This window comes from Anolis sagrei, chromosome 9 (assembly GCF_037176765.1).
Source record: "Anolis sagrei isolate rAnoSag1 chromosome 9, rAnoSag1.mat, whole genome shotgun sequence".
Taxonomy (NCBI): domain Eukaryota; kingdom Metazoa; phylum Chordata; class Lepidosauria; order Squamata; family Dactyloidae; genus Anolis; species Anolis sagrei.
This window is the reverse complement of record NC_090029.1, coordinates 21375801-21396104: the sequence shown is the minus strand read 5'-3', so window position 1 is coordinate 21396104 and position 20304 is coordinate 21375801. Positions and strand designations below refer to the sequence as shown.

Sequence of the window (20304 nt, the reverse complement as noted above, 5' to 3'; positions counted from 1 at the left end):
TGGCTGCCAGTATTAAAAAAAAATCTAAATTTATAACAGCAAATAAAGAACAACATTCAAGCACAGGGGAACTCCAAACAAGAAACAATCAGGGACAGCTAATCACCTCTCAACAAAGGATTCCCAGGCAGAAACAAGCCACACCTAAAAGCTGTCAGGCCATCAAAAGCTAATCAAGGTGCCAGTTGAAACATTCACACCTGCCTCCAACAGACAAGAGTTCTTTCTCCCACTCTGGACATTATTCCACAGATATATATTTTTTTGTCGTGTCAGGAGTGACTCCTGGTGTGAGAGAACTGGCCATCTGCAAGGACGTTGCCCAGGGGACGCCTGGATGATTTGATGTTTTTATCATCCTTGTGGGAGGCTGGAGCTGATAGAGGGAGCTCACCCGCCTCTCCCTGGATTCGAACCTGTGATCTGTCAGTCTTCAGTCCTCTGTCAGTCTTCAGTCTAACCCACTGTGCCACCGGGGGCTCCTATTCCACAGATATATAAACCCAATTTTCCTAGTTTCCAACAGACCTCACAGCCTTTGAGGATGCCTTTAGCCATAGATGCAGGCGAAACGTCAGGAGAGAGTGCTTCTAGAACATGGCCATATAGCCCGAGAAACCTACAGCAACCCAAGTGTTGCTATTATGTTCCCCACTGTCCCCTCTTAAGCAAGATTCAAGTCAGGTTTTGCATTGTTCCTTTTCCAAAACAAACAGTCCAGCTGGTTGTGATCTACCTGATAGCCCGACGCAATTTGGCTTTTATGATTCTTTTGAGCTGAGCCAATCCGGTTTTGCAAAAGTCCCTGAAATGCCAGGAGAGACCTTCACGTGATCCCTCTGGACTCATAAACATGTCCATGCTTGGAGACGGCTTTTTATCTGTTGAGCACAGCCAAGCGAGTGGAACCGACAGGTAAGTGGACGCTAGCTGCAGACCATTTCCTCGCCTGGGGTTCTTTCCAAGCACGATCAATCAGGTTCAGGACCTGTTTCTGAAATTGTGGTATGAGAGAGGGGTGAAAGTACACCAGGGCAATGTTTACCATGAGAGCGCCTCCATGTGCACCGAGAAATTAAGCCCTACTAGGAGTCTGAGTTAGCTGAAAAAGGTGTGTGTTGTGAATCGGGATGGCCATTTATCACACTGTATTTTTTTTATTATTTGTGATCTTCTCTTACCTCTTGCTTCATAATGGACTCAACATGTTTTGTGTCTTGACGTAGGGATGGAAGGGATTAGCTACTAATGATCTTAGGTCAGTGTTTCTCAACCTTCCTAATGCCGAGATCACTTAAAACAGTCCCTTGTGTTATGGTGACCCACAACCACAACAATATTGTACTGTCGAAGGCTTTCATGACTGAAATCACTGGATTGTTGTAGGTTTTTCGGTTTATATGGCCATGTTCTAATGAATGCTTACCATAGATCAGCGTTTCTCAACCTGGAGGTCGGGACCCCTTGGGGGGGGGGTCGTGAGGAGATGTCAGAGGGGTCACCAAAGACCATCAAAAGACACAGTGTTTTCTGTTGGCTATGAGGGTTCCATGTGGGAAATTTGGCCCAATTCTATCGTTGCTGGGGTTCAGAATGCTCTTTAAGTGAACTATAAATCCCAGCAACTACAACTTCCAAATGTCAAGGTCTCCACCAGTGTTCACATTTGGGCACATTGAGTATCCATGCCAAGTTTGATCCAGATCCATCATTGTTTGAGTCCACAGTGCTCTCTGGATATAGGTGAACTACAACTCCCAAACTCAAGGTCAATGCCCACCAAACCCTTCCAGTATTTTCTGTTGGTCACAGGAGTTCTGTGTGCCAAGTTTGGCTCAGTTCCCTCATTGGTGGAGGTTAGAATGCTCTTTGATTGTAGGTTAACTATAAATCCTAGGAACAACAACTTCCAAATGACAAAATCAATTATCTCCCCCCCCCCAAAAAAAACCCCCCACCAGTATTCAAATTTGGGCATATTGTGTATTTGTATCAAATACATCCTGCATATCAGATATTTATATGATGATTCATAACAGTAGCAAAATTACAGTTGTGAAGTAGCAATGAAAATAATTTTGTGGTTGGGGGTCACCACAACACACGGAACTGTATTAAGGGATCGCGCATTAGGAAGGTTGAGAAACACTGCCATAGATGCAAGCGAAACGTCAGGAGAGAATGCTCCTAGAACATGGCCATATAGCCCGAAAAATCTACAACCCATAACATTATTTTCGTTGCTATTTCATAACTGTAATTTTGCTACTGTCATGAACTGTAATGTAAATATTTGATATGCAGGATGTATTTTCATTCACTGGACCAAATTTGGCACAAATATCCAATACGCCCAAATTGGAATACTAGTGGGGAGGGGTTGATTTTGTCATTTGGGAGTTGTACTTGCTGAGATTTATAGTTCGCCTACAATCAAAGAGCATTCTACACTCCACCAACGTTGGAATTGAACCAAACTTGGCACCCAGTTTGACCAATAGAAAATATTGGAAAGCTTTGGTGGTCATTGACCTTGAGTTTTGGAGTTGTAGTTCACCTACATCCAGAGAGCCCTGTGGACTCAAACAGTGATGGATCTCGACCAAACTCTACACGAATACTCAATATGCCCAAATGTGAACACTGGTGGAGTTTGAGGAAATTAGATTTTGACTTTTGAGAGTTGTAGTTGCTGAGATTTATAGTTCGCCTTCAACCAAAGAGCATTCTGCACCCACCAAAGATGGAATTGGACCAAATTTCCCACACAGCATCCCAATGACCAATATAAAATACTGTGTTTTCCTATGGTCTTTTGGTGACCCCTCTGACACCATCTTTGCAACCTACAGGTTGAGAAATGCGGTCTTAGGCTTTCTCATTTTCTAAAACTGCTGACCTGTACCTGTTGCGAAACACACTCCAACTTTCAGGATGTATAGCACATCAAGTACGCCAAGTACACACAGCCAAATGGAGCCATTCCTCACTATCCGACGGGTCCCTGTGACCCTACAACCCACAAGACCAAATCCTACACACACAAATACGGTATATATATTTTGTTAACTGGCCCCACTGATGTGCTGGTTTGAACCAGTGCACGTGTGAGTGGGATCCAGAGCGGTGCCAATTGGCTTCCAGTGCCCAGGCAGTCAGGGAGAAGGGAGGGAAAAATCAAACTTAGACAATGTTAGAAATTGGAATTGTTACTGTATAAAAATAGTTGCACATCACAGTACATTTAGGCTTGTACATTTTGGCACTCACTGCTGTACATTGCATCCAATCTGCAGATGGAACAAAACCTCTGTTGTTTGCTTTCAAAGGGTGAGTCCTAACTTCTTCTTGGAACTTTGGTGGTTAGCGAGCCTCACCAGGCACAGGTCCTCGATATCCGCGATCCTCAGAAATCTAAATTTTGACTTCATACCCACTAACCAGGAAATAAATCCAACTGAATGGAATGAGAGTTAATTCTAAATACAGTTGGAATACAGTCAGCCTTCCACGTTCTCTGAAGTTAGGACCCTGATGGAAGCCAACAGTTATGACTTAAGAAATTGCTATGATTTTACCTAAGAGAACGCTTCTCTAGGGATTCAAGGTCTCCCCTCATGACTCTGTCCATGGTCAACTATGATTGGAAGCACTGGGCCACCTGGAAATTCATGGAGAGGTGTCCTCCCTGGAAATGCCTAGGTCCTGTAGCATAATTGGAGGACGTTGACCATGGAGGCAAACTGGAGGAACGAGACATCCTTAGAGAGAACATTTTAGATCAAACCCATGAATAATCAAATCTGCAAAATTGAAAACATCCAGTGTTGTCGAAGGTCCATGTCAGTTGTTTCTCTTTCACCTTTTTCCACTTTGTTGGGGGGTCTCATTTACCTAACCTGGACCCTCTTCTGCATCCCTTCCCTTGGATGCTGTCAGACTACAAATCCCATTATCCTTACTCCACTCCATCAAGATAATATTCTTTTTCCATTGGCCATGACAGGTAGGCTTTATGGGGGTTACCTAACCTGGACACTCTTCTTCACCCCTCCCTTGGATGTTGTCAGACCACAAATCCCATTATCCTTACTCCACTGATCAAAATAGTATTCATAGAATCATAGAATCATAGAATCAAAGAGTTGGAAGAGACCTCATGGGCCATCCAGTCCAACCCCCTGCCAAGAAGCAGGAATATTGCATTCAAATCACCCCTGACAAATGGCCATCCAGCCTCTGCTTAAAAGCTTCCAAAGAAGGAGCCTCCACCACACTCCAGGGCAGAGAGTTCCACTGCTGAACGGCTCTCACAGTCAGGAAGTTCTTCCTAATGTTCAAATGGAATCTCCTCCCTTGTAGTTTGAAGCCATTGTTCCGCGTCCTAGTCTCCAAGGAAGCAGAAAACAAGCTTGCTCCCTCCTCCCTGTGGCTTCCTCTCACATATTTATACATGGCTATCATATCTCCTCTCAGCCTTCTCTTCTTCAGGCTAAACATGCCCAGTTCCCTAAGCTGCTCCTCATAGGGCTTGTTCTCCAGACCCTTGATTATTTTAGTCGCCCTCCTCTGGACACATTCCAGCTTGTCAATATCTCTCTTGAATTGTGGTGCCCAGAATTGGACACAATATTCCAGATGTGGTCTAACCAAAGCAGATGTGGTCTAACCAAAGTATTCTTTTTCCATTGGCCATGACAGGTAGGCTTTATGGGGGTTACCTAACCTGGACCCTCTTCTGCACCCCTCCCTTGGATGTTGTCAGACTACAAATCCCATTATCCTTACTCCACTGATTAAGATAATATTCTTTTTCCATTGGCCATGACAGGTAGGCTTATGGGAGTTCTAGACTAACAACACCTGGAGGGCCACCAATGTCCCACTTCAGCTTCCAGCTCTGGGAGAAAAGAGTGATCCTAAGCAATCCTAAAGCTTTCTATCAGCTGTTTACATAATGGTCAGCAAAGCTGGAAGATGTATAGACACTGCCCCCTGTGGTGAGCTATTGAATTGCAGGTAATAATGTCTTGCAGAAGTACAGGTGACCCTCCACATTCTATGAGGTTAGGGCCACAGGACCTGTTTGAAAGTTTTTAAAGGGATATATGGAGGTTGCTATTTTAGGACATCTCTCTAGGAACTTCCAGGCCTTCAAGAACAATATGTGGTCAACTTTTGCTGGAAGCTTGACCATAACATGGCATTGGAATGACCTAGAGCAGTGGTTCTAATCTGTGGATCCCTGGATGTTTTGGCCTACAACTCCCAGAAAGCCCAGCCAGTTTACCAGCTGTTAGGATTTCTGGGAGTTGAAGGCCAAAACATCTGGGAACCCACAGGTTGGGAACCACTGACCTAGAGGTTCTCACAAAGATGTTCTCTTCCAAAAATCTGTAGACCTTCCTGCATGGTTGGAGAACATTGGCCATATACTGACATTGGAGGACCTAGAGATTCCTAGGGAGAATATTTTTGAATCACATCCATGAATAATGAAATCCACAAATTGCAAATGTGATGGATTAGTAGTTCTCAACCTGTAGGCCCCCAAGTGTTTTGGCCTACAACTCCCAAAAATCCCAGCCGGTTTAGCAGCTGTTAGGATTTCTGGGAGTTGAAGGCCAAAACAACTGGGGACCCACAGGTTGGGAATCAATGACCTAGAGGTTCTCACAAAGATGTTCTCTTCCAAAAATCTGTATGTCTTCCTGCATAGTTGGAGAACATTGGCCATATACTGACACTGGAGGACCTAGAGATTCCTTGGGAGAATATTTTTGAATCAAATCCATGAATAATGAAATCCACAAATTGCAAGTGTGATGGATCAGTAGTTCTCAACCTGTAGGCCCCCAGGTGTTTTGGCCTACAACTCCCAAAAATCCCAGCCAGTTTAGCAGCTGTTAGGATTTCTGGAAGTTGAAGGCCAAAATATCTGGGGACCCACAGGTTGAGAACCACTGTTCTAGATGGTCATTGAGGGCCTCCTAAGCTCATAATATAGATCTAGATCAGTGGTCCTCAACCTGTGCGCCCCCTACAACTCCCATAAACCCCAGCCGGTTTATCAGCTGTTAGCAGGCACGTAGCCACGATTTTGTTTCAGGGGGAGCTGAGTTTGATTTGGGGGGGGGGGGCTGAGTCCGAGTGAAAGAGGGTCTACCTTAGCAAACCTTTTGTATCATTACCCAATACCCCCATGCATATGGGATATATTGAGCATGGTGATGAGATCATGATATGAATAAACATAACAGTTTAAATAATGTACCAGTAAGGTCTTCTCATGGACCACCATGAGAATTTCGGGGGGGGGGGGCTAAAGCCCCCCAAACCCCCTCCCCCCTGGCTACATGCCTGGCTGTTAGGATTTCTAGGAGTTGAAGACCAAAACATCTGGGGACCCACAGGTTGAGAACCACTGTGGCAGTTCGACTATACAGCACAACCCCCGCATTCATGGGAGATATATTCTTGGACTTCATACGGATACATGAAGCCATATTAAAAGGAAGGCGTGGTCAGCAATGACAATGGAATGGAATTGCCCATTCCATTTTCTACTCGTCAGCTAATTCTATGCAAATACTTCATTTTCTAACCTTTGTTAGTGATAGCAAATTAATTGCTGTTTAACAGCACAAGGATAAGGAAACAATGGTCCTACAGATGGTGATGAAAGATGATTCCCATTATTCCTCACCATTCTTCATCCTGTTGGTAGGGCTGATGGAACTGGAGTCCAACAATATCTGAACCAATGGTTCTCAACCTTTGGTGCTTCAGGTGTTTTGGATTCATAACAGCTGGACTTCAACTTTCTGGGAGTTGAAATCCAAAACACCTGGAGGTCCAAAGGTTGAGAACCACTGGTCTGAAGGACCACCATTTGTGATGGTCTCAGAGCCACACTTGGTGATAACCAATATCTTAGGTAGAAGATATCTCAACAGGTTCTCTCGACTCACTATCTGTGTCCTTTACTTTTCTTCCCAACAGTGATTAGATTTCAGGTCCTGAAAACATTGCAACCATGTTTGTGGGAAATGGGAACATCATCTCAGTGGCCGAGGCCCTTATTGCATTGGTTGTGTTTTTCCTGGTCTTCAGCATCACTAGATCATTTTGGAAGCGAACACCCCCTGGGCTGAAGAGACTCCCGGGACCGGTGGCATACCCCCTGATTGGCAACATAGTAGAAATGGGCAAGAACCCCCACTTAAGTTTCAGTCGGATGAGAAGGAAATATGGAGATGTCATGCAAGTGCACATCGGGATGAGACCAGTGCTGGTCCTGAGTGGTCTGGAGACCATCAAGCAGGCCTTGGTGAAGCAAGGGGAGGAGTTCATGGCACGGCCCGACCTCTATACTTTCAGCATGATTGCCGAAGGTCAGAGCTTAACGTTTGGGAGGGATTCGGAGGCCGTGTGGAGAGTTCGCAAGAAAGTTGCCCAGAACGCCTTGAAGTCCTTCTCCAGTGCTCCCAGCCTCACCTCGGCCTCTAGTTGCATTGTGGAGGAACATGCCACCCAAGAAGCCAGCTATTTGGTCACCAAGTTGCTCCAGGTGATGAAGGAAAAGGGCCGGTTTGAACCTTACCAGTACATGGCAATCTCTGTGGTCAACATCATTTGCGCCATCACTTTTGGCAAGCGCTACAGTCACGACGACGAGGAATTGCTCGGCATCATCCACCTGATGGACGAAGCTGATAAGGTGGCTGGGTTGGGCAACCTGGCTGATTTCATCCCAGTGCTCCAGTACCTGCCGAACCCACTGATGAAGAAGTTTAAGGTCTTAGTCGTGAACTTCCAGGCTTTCCTACAGAAGAATGTCAACAAACACTATGAGTCATTCAACAAGGTAAAGGGTTGGAAGCTTCTAGGGCTGACGTTTCTTGTTCTGCCACATAACATCTCTTTGGAAATGCTGCTCCAGAACATAGGACATGAACTAAAGGGCTCACGTTACAAAAAAAGACATTCCACCTCAACATTAGAAAGAACTTGCAAGAGTGATTGGCAGTTAGATATGGTGTCACCCTCCTCCGGGACCCAGACCATACCCATACCATACCATAATAGGTAAAGGTTTTCCCCTGACATCAAGTCCAGTCATGTCGGACTCTGGGGGTTGGTGCTCATCTCCATTTCTAAGCCGAAGAGCTGGCATTGTCCGTAGACACCTCCAAGGTCATGTGGCCGGCATGACTGCATGGAGTGCCCTTACCTTCCCGCCGGAGTGGTACCTATTGATGTACTCACATTTACATGTTTTCGATCTGTTAGTTTGGCAGAAGCTGGGGCTGACGGCAGAAGCTCACGCTGCTCCCCGGATTTGAACCTGCAACCTTTACAGTCAACAAACTTAGCAGCTCAGTGCTTTAACCCGGGGGCTCCTACCATAATATTGTTGTTAAAATATTTATTTGTTTGCTAGCTGTACTCGGCCACATGTTGCTGTGGCCTTGGCTGGTGATTTTGGAAATAAAATGGTGCAGAGAGGCAGCGCAGGGGTTAGGATTAGGATTAGGGTTAGGGAATAGAACCAAACTTGGCCACACAGAACTTTCATGATCAGAAAATACGGGAAGGGTTTGGTGATTATTGACCTTAAGTTTGGGAGTTGTAGTTTACTTATATCCAGAGAGCACTGTGGACTCAAACAATGATGGATCTGGACCAAACAAATACTGAATCCCAAATGTGAACAGTGGAGGAGTTTAGGGAAATAGACCTCGGCATTTGGGAGTTGTAGCTGCTGGGATGTATAGTTCACCTACAATCAAAGAGCATTCTGAACTCCACCGACAATGGTAATGAACCAAACTTGACACACAGAACTCCCATGATCAACAGAAAATACTGGAAGGATTTGGTGGGCATTGACTTTGAGTTTTTGGGTTGTAGTTCACCTATATCCAGAGAGCACTGTGGACTCAAACAATGATGGATCTGGACCAGACTTGGCACGAGTACTCAGTATGCCCAGTTGTGAACACTGGTGGAGATTGGGGAAAATAGACCTTGAAATTTGGGAGTTGTAGTTGCTGGGATTTATAGTTCACCTACAATCAAAGAGCATTCTGAACCCCACTAGTGATGTAAGTAGGCCAAACTTCCCACAAAGAATCCCCATGACCAACACAAAATACTGTGTTTTCTGATGGTCTTTGGCAACCCCTCTGGCACCACCTCATGACCCCCGCCAAGGGTCCCGACCCCCAAGTTGAGAAACGCTGGGATAAAGCCAGTAATTTACATTGTGTTTAGTAGCAAACTGGCAGCCAGTGGAGCTGACGTAACAGGGGGGTTGTATGCTCCCTGAGTGCCACTCCAGTGAGCAACCAGACTGCCGCTCGTTGGACAAGTTGAAGCTTCCAAACAGTCTTCAAAGACAACCTCATGTAGAGCGCATGCAGTAGTCTATACGGGATGTAACCAGAGTGTGGACCTCCGTGGCTAGGTCAGACTTCCTAAAGTATGAGCACAACTGGCACACAAGTTTTAATTGTGCAAAAGTTCCCCATAAAGTTCCCATAAAAATGTAATGTTCGTTTGCGGGATTAACAGAAGTCAAAAACCACTGGACGAATTGGCAACAAATTTGTCCACTAGACACCTACTAACCCAAGGAGTGACCATCACTCATGACCCCTCCCCCCTCTAAAAAAAGTGGAAAGGACTTAAAAAACCCCAAAAGCTATATGATGAAAAGTTAAATGGCAATATAGGAAAAAAAGGGAAGGGAGGGGAGGGGAGGAAGGGAGAAAGGAAGGAAGGAAGGAAGGAGAGAAAGGGGGAAGAAAGAAGGAAAGAGAGAAGGAAGCATGGACGGAAAGAGCTAAGGGAGGAAGAAAAGAGATAGAGAAAGGAGAGAAGGAAAAAGGGAAGGAAGGAAAGAGGGAGGGAAGGAAAGAGAAGGAAGGATGGAAGCAAAAAGCAAAGGATGGAAGAAAAGAGGTAGAGAAGGAAGAAAGGAGAGAGGGGGGGAGGGAATAAGGAACGAGAGAAAGAAAGAGGGAAACAAAAAGCGAAGGAAGGAAGGAAGTAAAGAGGTAGAGAAAGGAGAGAAGGAAAAGGGAAGAAAGGAAAGGGAGGGAAGGAAAGAGAAGGAAGGATGGAAGCAAAAAGCGAAGGAAGAAAGGAAAGAGGTAGAGAAGGAAGGAAGGAGAGAAAGAGGGGGAGGGAAAGAAAGAAGGAAAGAGAGAAGGAAGCATGGAAGGAAAGAAAGAGGAAGGAAGGAAAGAGGTAGAGAAAGGAGAGAAGGAAAAAAGAAAAGGAAGGAAAGAGGGAGGGAAGGAAAGAAGGAAAGAGACGGAAGAATGGAAGCAAAAAGGGAAGGAAGAAAGGAGAGAAAGAGAGGGGGAAGGGAATAAGGAACGAGAGAAAGAAAGAGAGAAACAAAAAGGGAAGGAAGAAAGGAAAGAGGTAGAGAAGGAAGAAATGAGAGAAAGAAAGGGGGAAGGGAATAAGGAAAGAGAGAAAGAAAGAGGGAAACAAAAAGCGAAGGAAGGAAGGAAAGAGGTAGAGAAGGAAGAAAGGAGAGAAAGAAAGGGGGAAGGGAATAAAGAAGGAGAGAAAGAATGATGGAAACAAAAAGCGAAGGAAGGAAGGAAGGAAGGAAGGAAGGAAGGAAGGAAGGAAGGAGGTAGAGAAGGAAGAAAGGAGAGAAAGAGAGGGGAGAGGGAATAAGGAAGGAGAGAAAGAAAGAGGAAACAAAAAGCAAAGGAAGGAAGGAAAGATTTAGAGAAGGAAGAAAGGAGAGAAGGAAAGAAGAAAAGAGAAGGAAGGAAAGAAAGGGTAGGGAAGGTTGGCCACAGCAATGCGTGGTGGGTACAGCTAGTATAAGATATAAAAATCCAATGTTCCTAGTTTGCAACCAATCTCACAACCTCTGAGGATGCTTGCCACAGATGCAGGCGAAACGTCAAGAGAGAATGCTTCAAGAACATGGCCATACAGCCCGAAAAACCTACAACAACCCAATTGTGCTTTTCTTTTGTACTGCAGCTCCCACTGTTTCTCGTAACTGGCTATGCTGGGAATTTTAGTCCTCTTGAAATTGAGACGTATCCCTGCCTTAGGCTTTTAGGAGTCTTGATTTCCCATCTGTATCAGGAGGTGTTTGGGATTTCTAGAATAGAACCAGGAGGTAATGGCTCTCTTTTTTCCAGGACTGCATCCGGGACATCACCGATTCCTTGATTGCCCAAAGCCAAGACAAGAAATTCCTGGCCAAAAGCAGCGTCCAGCTCCCTCAAGAGAAAATCGTCAACCTCGTGAATGACCTCGTTGGAGCTAGTAAGCCTCTTTCCTATACTTTAATTTTTTGTTCCACATCTGTTCCTATTCCCTCATTTGAACTGGTCTTCTTTAACCTCTCCTCTGGAGTCTTGCGTCTGAAGGCTGTCTATTTCTTTCTGACGTGAACCTGGACAATATCAAGCAGAGATGTCTACAATCATCTATATCTACATTTGCACGTTAATGATGTGTGACTTTTCCTACAGGTTTTGACACAGTGACGTCTGCCCTGTCTTGGAGCCTTATGTATCTGGTCAGTTACCCGGAAATTCAGAAGAAGATTCAAAAAGAAATAGGTCAGTGTCAGGTTGGGCAGAATCCTGCTAGGGACACACCAAAGGTATTCCTAAGAGGAATTAACGCTGGCCCTTTTTGCAAGAGCGTATTTTGGGGTGTATTATGGAGGGGAGCCTGCAAAGGGACCAACGGGCATCAAGACCAACGTACCAGGGAGTGCCAATGCATGCAGGTCGGGTGTCCAACTCTTAAAGAAATTCAGAATCCCAAGCACAATAATATACAGTCCGAGGTCAAGAAGCCATAAACCAGAAAAGAGTCCAAGCAGAAAAATAACAGAGCAGTTCGAAGGTCATAAATTCAATATATAAACAATTCACTAACAGAGTTTTATCCCAACTGTTGCATTGCTTTTTGTTGTTTATTCGTTCAGTCACTTCTGACTCCTTGGGACTTCATGGACCAGACCAGGCCAGAGGTCCTCCCTGTTGGCTGTGGCCACCCCCAGGGTCTCCTTCAGAGTCAATCCAGTCCCTTCAAGGATGCCATCCATCCATCTTGCCATTGGTCAGCCCTTCTTCCTTTTTCCTTCCTTTTTCCCCAGCATCATTGTCTTCTCCAAGCTTTTCTTTCTTCTCATGATGTGGCCAAAGGACTTCAACTTTGTCTCTAGTATCCTTCCCTCCAATGAGCAGTTGGGCTTTATTTCCTGACGTATGGACTGGTTGGATCTTCTCGCTGTCCAAGGCACTCTCAGAACTTTCCTTCAGCACCACAGTTCAAAAGCGTCTCTCTTCCTTCGCTCAGCCTTCCTTATGGTCCAGCTCTCACATCCATAGGTGACTACTATGGGGAAGACCATTGCTTTAACTATGCGGATCTTCATTGCCAGTGTGATGTCTCTACTCTTCACTATTTCATCCAGATTGGACATTGCTCTCCTCCCAAGAAGGAAGCATCTTCTGACTTCCTGGCTGCAGTCTGCATCTGCAGTAATTCTCTTCACTCCTAGAAATACAAAGTCTGTCCCTGCCTCCATGTTTTCTCCCTCTATTTGCCAGTTATCAGTCAGTCCAGTTGCCATCATCTTGGTTTGTTTGATATTTGACTGCAACCCAGCTTTTGCGCTTTCTTCTTTCTCCTTGGTGAGAAGGCTCCTCAGCTCCTCCTCACTTTCGGCCATCAGAGTGGTGTCATCTGCATATCTAAGGTTGGTAATGTTTCCTCTGGCAATTCAAACTCCATCCTCAGATTCATCAAGCCCCGCACATCGCATGATGTGTTCTGCACACATATTGAGTAGGTTGGGGAAGAGTAGACAGCCTTGTCACTCTCCTTTCCCAATCATATATATATATATATATATATATATATATATATCGCTTTTTCACCAAAAGTTTACCCCAATCTTGAACCAGTCGGTTGTTCCATGGTCAGTTCTGAATCTGACTGTTGCTACTTGGTCATTATACAGACTCCTCAGATAGGCAAGGTGGTTTGGTCTCCCCATACATATCACCAAGGACTTGGCACAGTTTGTTGTGATCCACACAGTGAAAGTCTTTAGAATAGTCAATAAAGCAGAAATAGATGTTTTTTCTGGAACTCCCTACCTTCCTCCATTATCTAGCAGATGTTGGCAATTGGGCCTCTTGTTCCTCTGCCTTTTCTAAGTGCACATAAATTTCAGCATTCCAGGTTATTATTTTACTAATGATTGATGCCAACCACCTCTTCTCTCTTCCCTGCAGACCAGACCATTGGCAAAGAGAGGACACCCAGGTTGTCAGACCGGGCTTTGTTGCCATATACTGAAGCCTTCATCCTGGAGGTGTTCCGACATTCCTCCTTTTTGCCTTTCACCATCCCCCACTGGTGAGTTTTCTTATCCCAGGTTTGGATTTCACAGCCTCATCACACTAGAGCATGGACCCACTTTAGATCCAGTTTCTGCCTCCTGCAGGATTTTGGGCTTTGGAGTTTAGTGAGTCCCAGGACCTGTCTGGCTGAGGGGTTTAAATGCCCCTCCCTAAACTCCAAGCCCCAGAATTCTGCAGGAGGCAGAAACTGGATTTAACGTGGATCCAGGGTCTAATGCAATATTTTCCAACCTTCCTAATGCCGCAACCCCCTTAATCCAGTTCCTTGTGTTGTGGTGACCCCCAACCATAACATTATCTTCATTGCTACTTCATTACTGTAGTTTTGCTACTGTTATGAATCGTAATGTAAATATCTGATATGTGGGATGTATTTTCATTCACTGGACCAAATTCGGCACAAATATGCCCAAATTTGAATCCTGGTGGGTAGGGGGATTGATTTTGTCATTTGGGAGTTGTAGTTGCTGGGATTTATAGTTCACCTACAAACAAAGAGCATTCTGAAATTCCCCAATGATGGAATTTTGCCAACCTTGGGACACAGAACTCCCACAACCAACAGAAAATACTGGAATGGTGTGGTGGGCATTGACTTTGAGTTTTGGAGTTGTACTTCACCTACATTTCAGAGAGCACTGTGGACTCAAACAATGATGGATCTGGACCAAACTTGGCAGAAATACTCAATATACTCAAATTTGAACAGTGGTGGAGTTTCGGGAAAATAGAAGTTGACATTTGGTAGTTATAGTTGCTGGGATTTATAGTTCATGTACAAACCAAGAGCATTCTGAACCCCACCAATGATAATATTGGGCCAAACATCCCATACAGAATCCCCATGCCTTGAAGGGACTTGCTGGTGTGAGCCTCCCTCCAGCCTCGCACACTCTCCCTCACCACACATGCACACCACATTGCGCCAAGCACGCCTGCTCTCCCCTTCCAGCTCGGAATATCAGAAAAAGCCCTCCCCTTGGCAGAGAGGCCAGCCAATGATAGCAAAGGAGGGCTTTTGGTGGGAGGATTTGCCCTCTGTTTCTAATAAAGGAAGAGAAGGACAGGCAGAGAGATCTTCAGCCTTCTCTCCCAGGACCATCAGAAATATATGTTTTCTTGTGGGCTTTGGTGACCCCTGTGAAACCCCCTCACGACCCCCACCCATGGGTCCCACCCCCAGGTTGGGAAACACTGGACTAAAACCCAGAGGGATTCCCTGCCCTTGTTGACATGGGAGCCAGAAGAAAGGGTGAAATGCGTTTCTTTTCTTCATAGAATCATAGAATCAAAGAGTTGGAAGAGACCTCATGGGCCATTCAGTCCAACCCCATTCTGCCAAGAAGCAGGAATATTGCATTCAAATCACCCCTGAGAGATGGCCATCCAGCCTCTGTTTAAAAGCTTCCAAAGAAGGAGCCTCCACCACACTCCGGGGCAGAGAGTTCCACTGCTGAACGGCTCTCACAGTCAGGAAGTTCTTCCTAATGTTCAGATGGAATCTCCTCTCTTGTAGTTTGAAGCCATTGTTCCGTGTCCTAGTCTCCAAGGAAGCAGAAAACAAGCTTGCTCCCTCCTCCCTGTGGCTTCCTCTCACATATTTATACATGGCTATCATATCTCATCTCAGCCTTCTCTTCTTCAGGCTAAACATGCCCAGTTCCCTAAGCCGCTCCTCGTAGGGCTTGTTCTCCAGACCCTTAATCATTTTAGTCGCCTTCCTCTGGACACATTCCAGCTTATCAATATCTCTCTTGAATTGTGGTGCCCAGAATTGGACACAATATTCCAGGTGTGGTCTAACCAAAGCGGAATAGAGAGGTAGCATTACTTCCTTAGATCTAGACACGATGCTCCTATTGATGCAGGCCAAAATCCCATTGGCTTTTTTTGCTGCCACATCACATTGTTGGCTCATGTTTAACTTGTTGTCCACGAGGACTCCAAGATCTTTTTCACACGTACTGCTAGTTTTTCTCCCTTTTTCATTCTCTTGTGAGCAAAGTTCCTCAAAAATTCCATCAAACCCAATCATTCCATTCCTTCTTTTCACCCCAGCACAACCAAGGACACCTCCCTGAATGGCTTCTACATCCCAAAGGATCTGTGTGTCTTTGTCAACCAGTGGCAAGTCAACCATGATGAGTAAGTGAAGGGCAAGTGGACAACAATCTCCATGTCCCTTTGTAATACGCAGCTCTTCGTTCGCAAGTTAAGACCATGCTGGTGTCCTCTTTCTGTTTCAGGACACTTTGGGAGGATCCGTCCACCTTCAATCCCGACCGTTTCCTTTCTGCCAACGGGACCGAAATCAACAGAGCGGAGAGCGAGAAGGTGATGAACTTCGGAATGGGGAAAAGGAGGTGCATTGGGGAAAACCTGGCCCGTTGGGAGGTCTTCCTCTTCCTGACCACTTTACTCCAGCGGTTGGAGTTCACAGCGTCTGATGGAAAGGGTGTAAACATGACCCCTGAGTACGGACTCGTCATGAAGCCTAAAAAATGTGAGAACCTCCAGGCCAGGGAACGGGTCCCAAGGCAGAGCTCAGACTGATTCCCTATAGACCAGTGTCTCTCAACCTTCCTAATGTCGCGACCCCTTCAATACAGTTCCTCGTGTTGTGGTGACTCCCAACCATAACATTATTTTCGTTGCTACTCCATAACTAATTTTACTACTTTTGTGAATCGCAATGTAAAGATTTGATATGCAGGATGTATTTTTATTCACTGGACCAAATTAGGCACAAATACCCGATACACCCAAATTTGAATATTGGTTGGGTTGGGGTGGGGAATGATTTTGTCATTTGGGGATTATAGTTGCTGGGATTTATAGTTCACCTACAAAGAGCATTCTGAACTCCACGAATGATGGAATTGGACCAAACTTGGCACACAGAACTCTCATGACCAACAGAAAATACTGGAAGGACCTCACCTCTGAGGAAGCTTGCCATAGATGCAGGCGAAACGTCAGGAGAAATGCTTCTAGAACATGGCCATATAGCCCGAAAAAACCCACAAGAACTGAGTGAGTCCAGCCATGAAAGCCTTCGACAATACATTAATACTGGAAGGGTTTGGTGGGCATTGACCTTGAATTTGGGAGTTGTAGTTCACCTACATCAAGAAGGCACTGTGGACTCAAACAATGATAGATCTGGACTAAACTTGGCACAAATACTCAACATGCCAAAATGTGAACATTGGTGGTGTTTGGGGAAAATAGACCTTGACATTTGGGAGTTGTAGTTGCTAGGATTTATAGTTTACCTATAATCAAAGAGCATTCTGAACTCCACCAATGATGGAACTGAACCAAACTTGGCACACAGAACTCCCATAACCAACGGAAAATACTAGAAGGCTTTGGTGGGCATTGACCTTGAGTTTGGGAGTTATAGTTCATCTACATCAAGAGGGCACTGTGGACTCAAACAATGATGGATCTGGACCAAACTTGACATGGATGCCCAAATGTAAATATTGGTGGAGTTTAGGGGAAATATACTTTGGCATTTCAGAGTTGTGGTTACATGGATTTATAGTTCACCTGCAATCAAAGAGCATCCTAAACTCCACCAGCAATGGAATTGAACCAAACTTGGCACACAGAACTCGCACAACGAACAGGTAACACTGGAAGAGTTTGGTGGGCATTGGCCTTGAGTTCTGGAGTTTAAGTTCACCTACATCCAGAGAGCACTGTGGACTCAAACAATGATGAATCTGGACCAAACTTGGCACAAATACTCAATATGCTCAAATGTGAATACTGGTGGTATTTGGGGAAATTTGACCTTGACATTTGGGAGTTGTAGTTGCTGGGATTTATAGTTCACCCATAATCAAAGAGCATTCTGAACTCCACCAAGCATGGAATTGAATTAATCTTCCCATACAGAACCCCCTGCCTTGAGGGGACTTGCTGACATGAGCCTCCCTCCAGCCTCACACACTCTCCCTCGCCCACATATGCGCACCACGCTGCCATGTGCCAAGCACACCCGCTCTCCCCTCTTCGCTTGGAGCCTTAGAAGTCGAGCTGATTTCCCAAATTACTTTACCAACTGAGTACATATATCCTTCTCACTTTTTCCCATTTTTTCTTTCTGTTCTCGTTTGAAATCAGTTCGCCACACAAAAAATAAATGTATCTTTAAAAATAAATAAATTATCTAAACTTTATGATATGTTATGTGTGACTTTTTGCATGAGGTTTTAACTAGTGGCTGTCCAGATCCTGAACACCCGGTGCTTGGCAGCTGCGACGATCTGGATGAGGGTGAACCATTTGAAACTGAATCCAGACAAGACAGAGGTCCTCCTGGTCAGTTGCAAGATCAAACAGGGTACAGGGTTACAGCCTGTGCTGGATGGGATTACAACCCCCCTGAAGACCCCAGTTTGCAGCATGGGAGTTTTCCTGGACTCATCACTGAGCCTGGAACCCCAGGTTTTGGAGGTGGCCAAGGGAGCTTTCACACAATTAAAACTTGTGTGCTAGTTGTGCACGGATCTTGAGAAGTCTGACTTGGCCACAGTAATCCACACTCTGGTTACATCCCAGATAGACTACTGCAATGCACTCTATGTGGGGTTGCCTTTGAAGACTGTTCGGAAGCTCCAAATGGCCCAATGGGCGGCAGCCAGGTTGCTCACCGGAGCGACGTACAGGGAGCATACAACCCCCCTGTTGCATCAGCTCTGCTGGCTGCCAGTTTGCTACTGAACACAATTCAAAGTGCTGGCTTTGGCCTATAAAGCCCTAAACCAGTAGTTTCCAACCTTTTTTAGATAAGATACCACTCTCCCACATTAGTACCAAGAAAAGTTATGAATCAGTTTTTGGTCAACTTTAGATTTGGGGTGCTGATTCAGAAAATTGTATTGGATAGACCACATCAGCTCTATTTATTTATTTATTTCCAGTATTTATATTGTGCCCTTCTCACCCCGCAGGGGACTCAGGGCGGATTACAATGTACATATACATTGCAAACATTCAATGCCCTAGACACACAACATATATAAACAGACACAGAGGCTATTTAACATTCCAGCTTTTTGATGAGGGTATTCTGGCCACCAGGGGAGCTGTCGCTTCACTGCCCATTTGTGACACTGATGGAGTACTTCCTCATTCTTTCCAGGCTTGCTGGAGATTTTTATGGCATTGAAAATTAGTTAAATTGAAAGGAGGAAATATGGACTATGGTTAAGTAAGAAGAACGGAAGTCGCACTAGGGTTTGGGTGTGTTTGAGATTTTATGTTTTTGTTGTTTTGTTTGTGTGTTGGTGACATTGGTATTAGTCGGGTGGTGGGTGATTTTTCTTTTCATTTGTGAGGTAGTATCTTGGTGGAAATATTTTATGATTGTTTTATTGTAAACCTTTGGTGAAAAATCAATAAAAAATAATTTAAACAAAAGAAAAAAAAGAAAATTAGTTAAATTAGCCTCCCCGCGTAGGCGGTACCCAAATTTCCTACTTGACAGATGCAACTGTCTTACAGACTGCAAAGGTCGACAGCAAGCTACACAAATTGGTCGGAAGCTCACTCCAACCCGGGCTGGCTTCGAACTCATGACCTTTTGATCAGTAGTGATCTTAATGCAGCTGACTCCCAGCCAGCTGCACCACAGTCCCGGCACTTGTTTCTGATACAGAACACATGCCATAGTCACCTTAAATACCAGAATTACCTGTATGTCACGTTAAAGTCTGCACATGTCATATGGATATCCAGAAGCAATCTCTGGTCTACTTTGGGATGTTTGGGTGAAAGGGACTTTGACTTTTGACTCATCCCTTGTCAAATCCCCTTTGAGCCATTTATTGCCTTTTTGATGTTTGAATTATGTGGGTTTTGCCATACTTTTGATTGGACAAAGCCGAGCCAATCACATTGTTGAAGGACTCATGGCAACACAATGCGAGACCTTTGCAGGACTCCTTATCTAACCGAGCCAAGAATGCAGTCTGCAGAGACAAGAATCTCAACTTTTGCGTTGTTTCAACTGGACCAGTAAAGCGAGTGGTGCAGGTAAGTGCGCTATGGTTGACAATAGTATATTTCCTCAGCAGACGTCCTTCAGTATTTCTGAAGCGTCTTCGCTGTTTCCTTCATTCTTCCAAGTCTTGCAGTTCCTATGAAAAATGATGTATCGTCAGAGCAGAAGTGGAAGCAACTAATCCATTAATAACACTATGTAACAAAATTTGAAAAAAATATTCTGTTCCTGGTTTGAAAGTGTTGTTTCCTGTTTCATTGTGTAGTATTTAACACACAAACAAAGTTTTACTCCAGAAACTTGGTTTTTCTGGCCAAAACTATGTTGAATTGGTTGAGATATTATTATTTATTGAAAAACTAGAGCAAAATGCGCCACAGGATGTCCTGAGAAAATGAAGTTTTTGCAGTTCAATTTTTTTTCCATATTTTATGATAGAACCAATTATGAAGTGGCATTTATCACCTAGGAACGAAAATCGTGTTACATAATGTAATCAAATAAGCTGAGATATGGATGGAGGATGATGAGCAACGATTTTAGTGTGACGACGGACCATTATAGTTATTGACTGTAATTGCTGTTTTAATGTTTTACTGTAATATGTATTATGATGTTTTATTGATTGTATGTGATATTATGGTTGGAAACTGGTCTGAGTCCCTCAAGAGAGGTGAGAAGGCCGGTATACAAAACTTTTAACTAAATAAATTAATTAATTAAAAGTGAAGTCTTTTTAAGAGGGAGACCGACTGTAATATGTTGGCGGAAAACCATCAGGTCCTGGGATTTTTCCAGATTTTAAACTCTTTATTGCATTATTTCCTTCTGACACTCTAATTTGAACACTTAATATTTCCA

General features: G+C 44.5%; 1 protein-coding gene across 2 annotated transcripts; it reads left to right on the top strand.

The window, feature by feature from the left end:
* Positions 1 to 806: 806 nt before the first annotated feature.
* On the top strand, positions 807 to 17617 carry LOC132762489 (cytochrome P450 1A5-like). Of its 2 annotated transcripts, none has more exons than XM_060755526.2 (7): positions 807 to 915; positions 7003 to 7867; positions 11181 to 11307; positions 11517 to 11606; positions 13299 to 13422; positions 15486 to 15572; positions 15674 to 17617. In XM_060755526.2, the coding sequence occupies exons 2-7, from the start codon at positions 7037 to 7039 to the stop codon at positions 15978 to 15980; spliced, it is 1566 nt and encodes a 521-aa protein (XP_060611509.2). In that variant the 5' UTR covers positions 807 to 915; positions 7003 to 7036; the 3' UTR covers positions 15981 to 17617. The 2 variants fall into 2 exon arrangements, with proteins under 2 accessions (XP_060611509.2, XP_060611510.2); XM_060755527.2 differs by lacking the exon at positions 807 to 915 and adding an exon at positions 4914 to 5019.
* The last annotated feature ends 2687 nt before the right edge of the window (positions 17618 to 20304 follow it).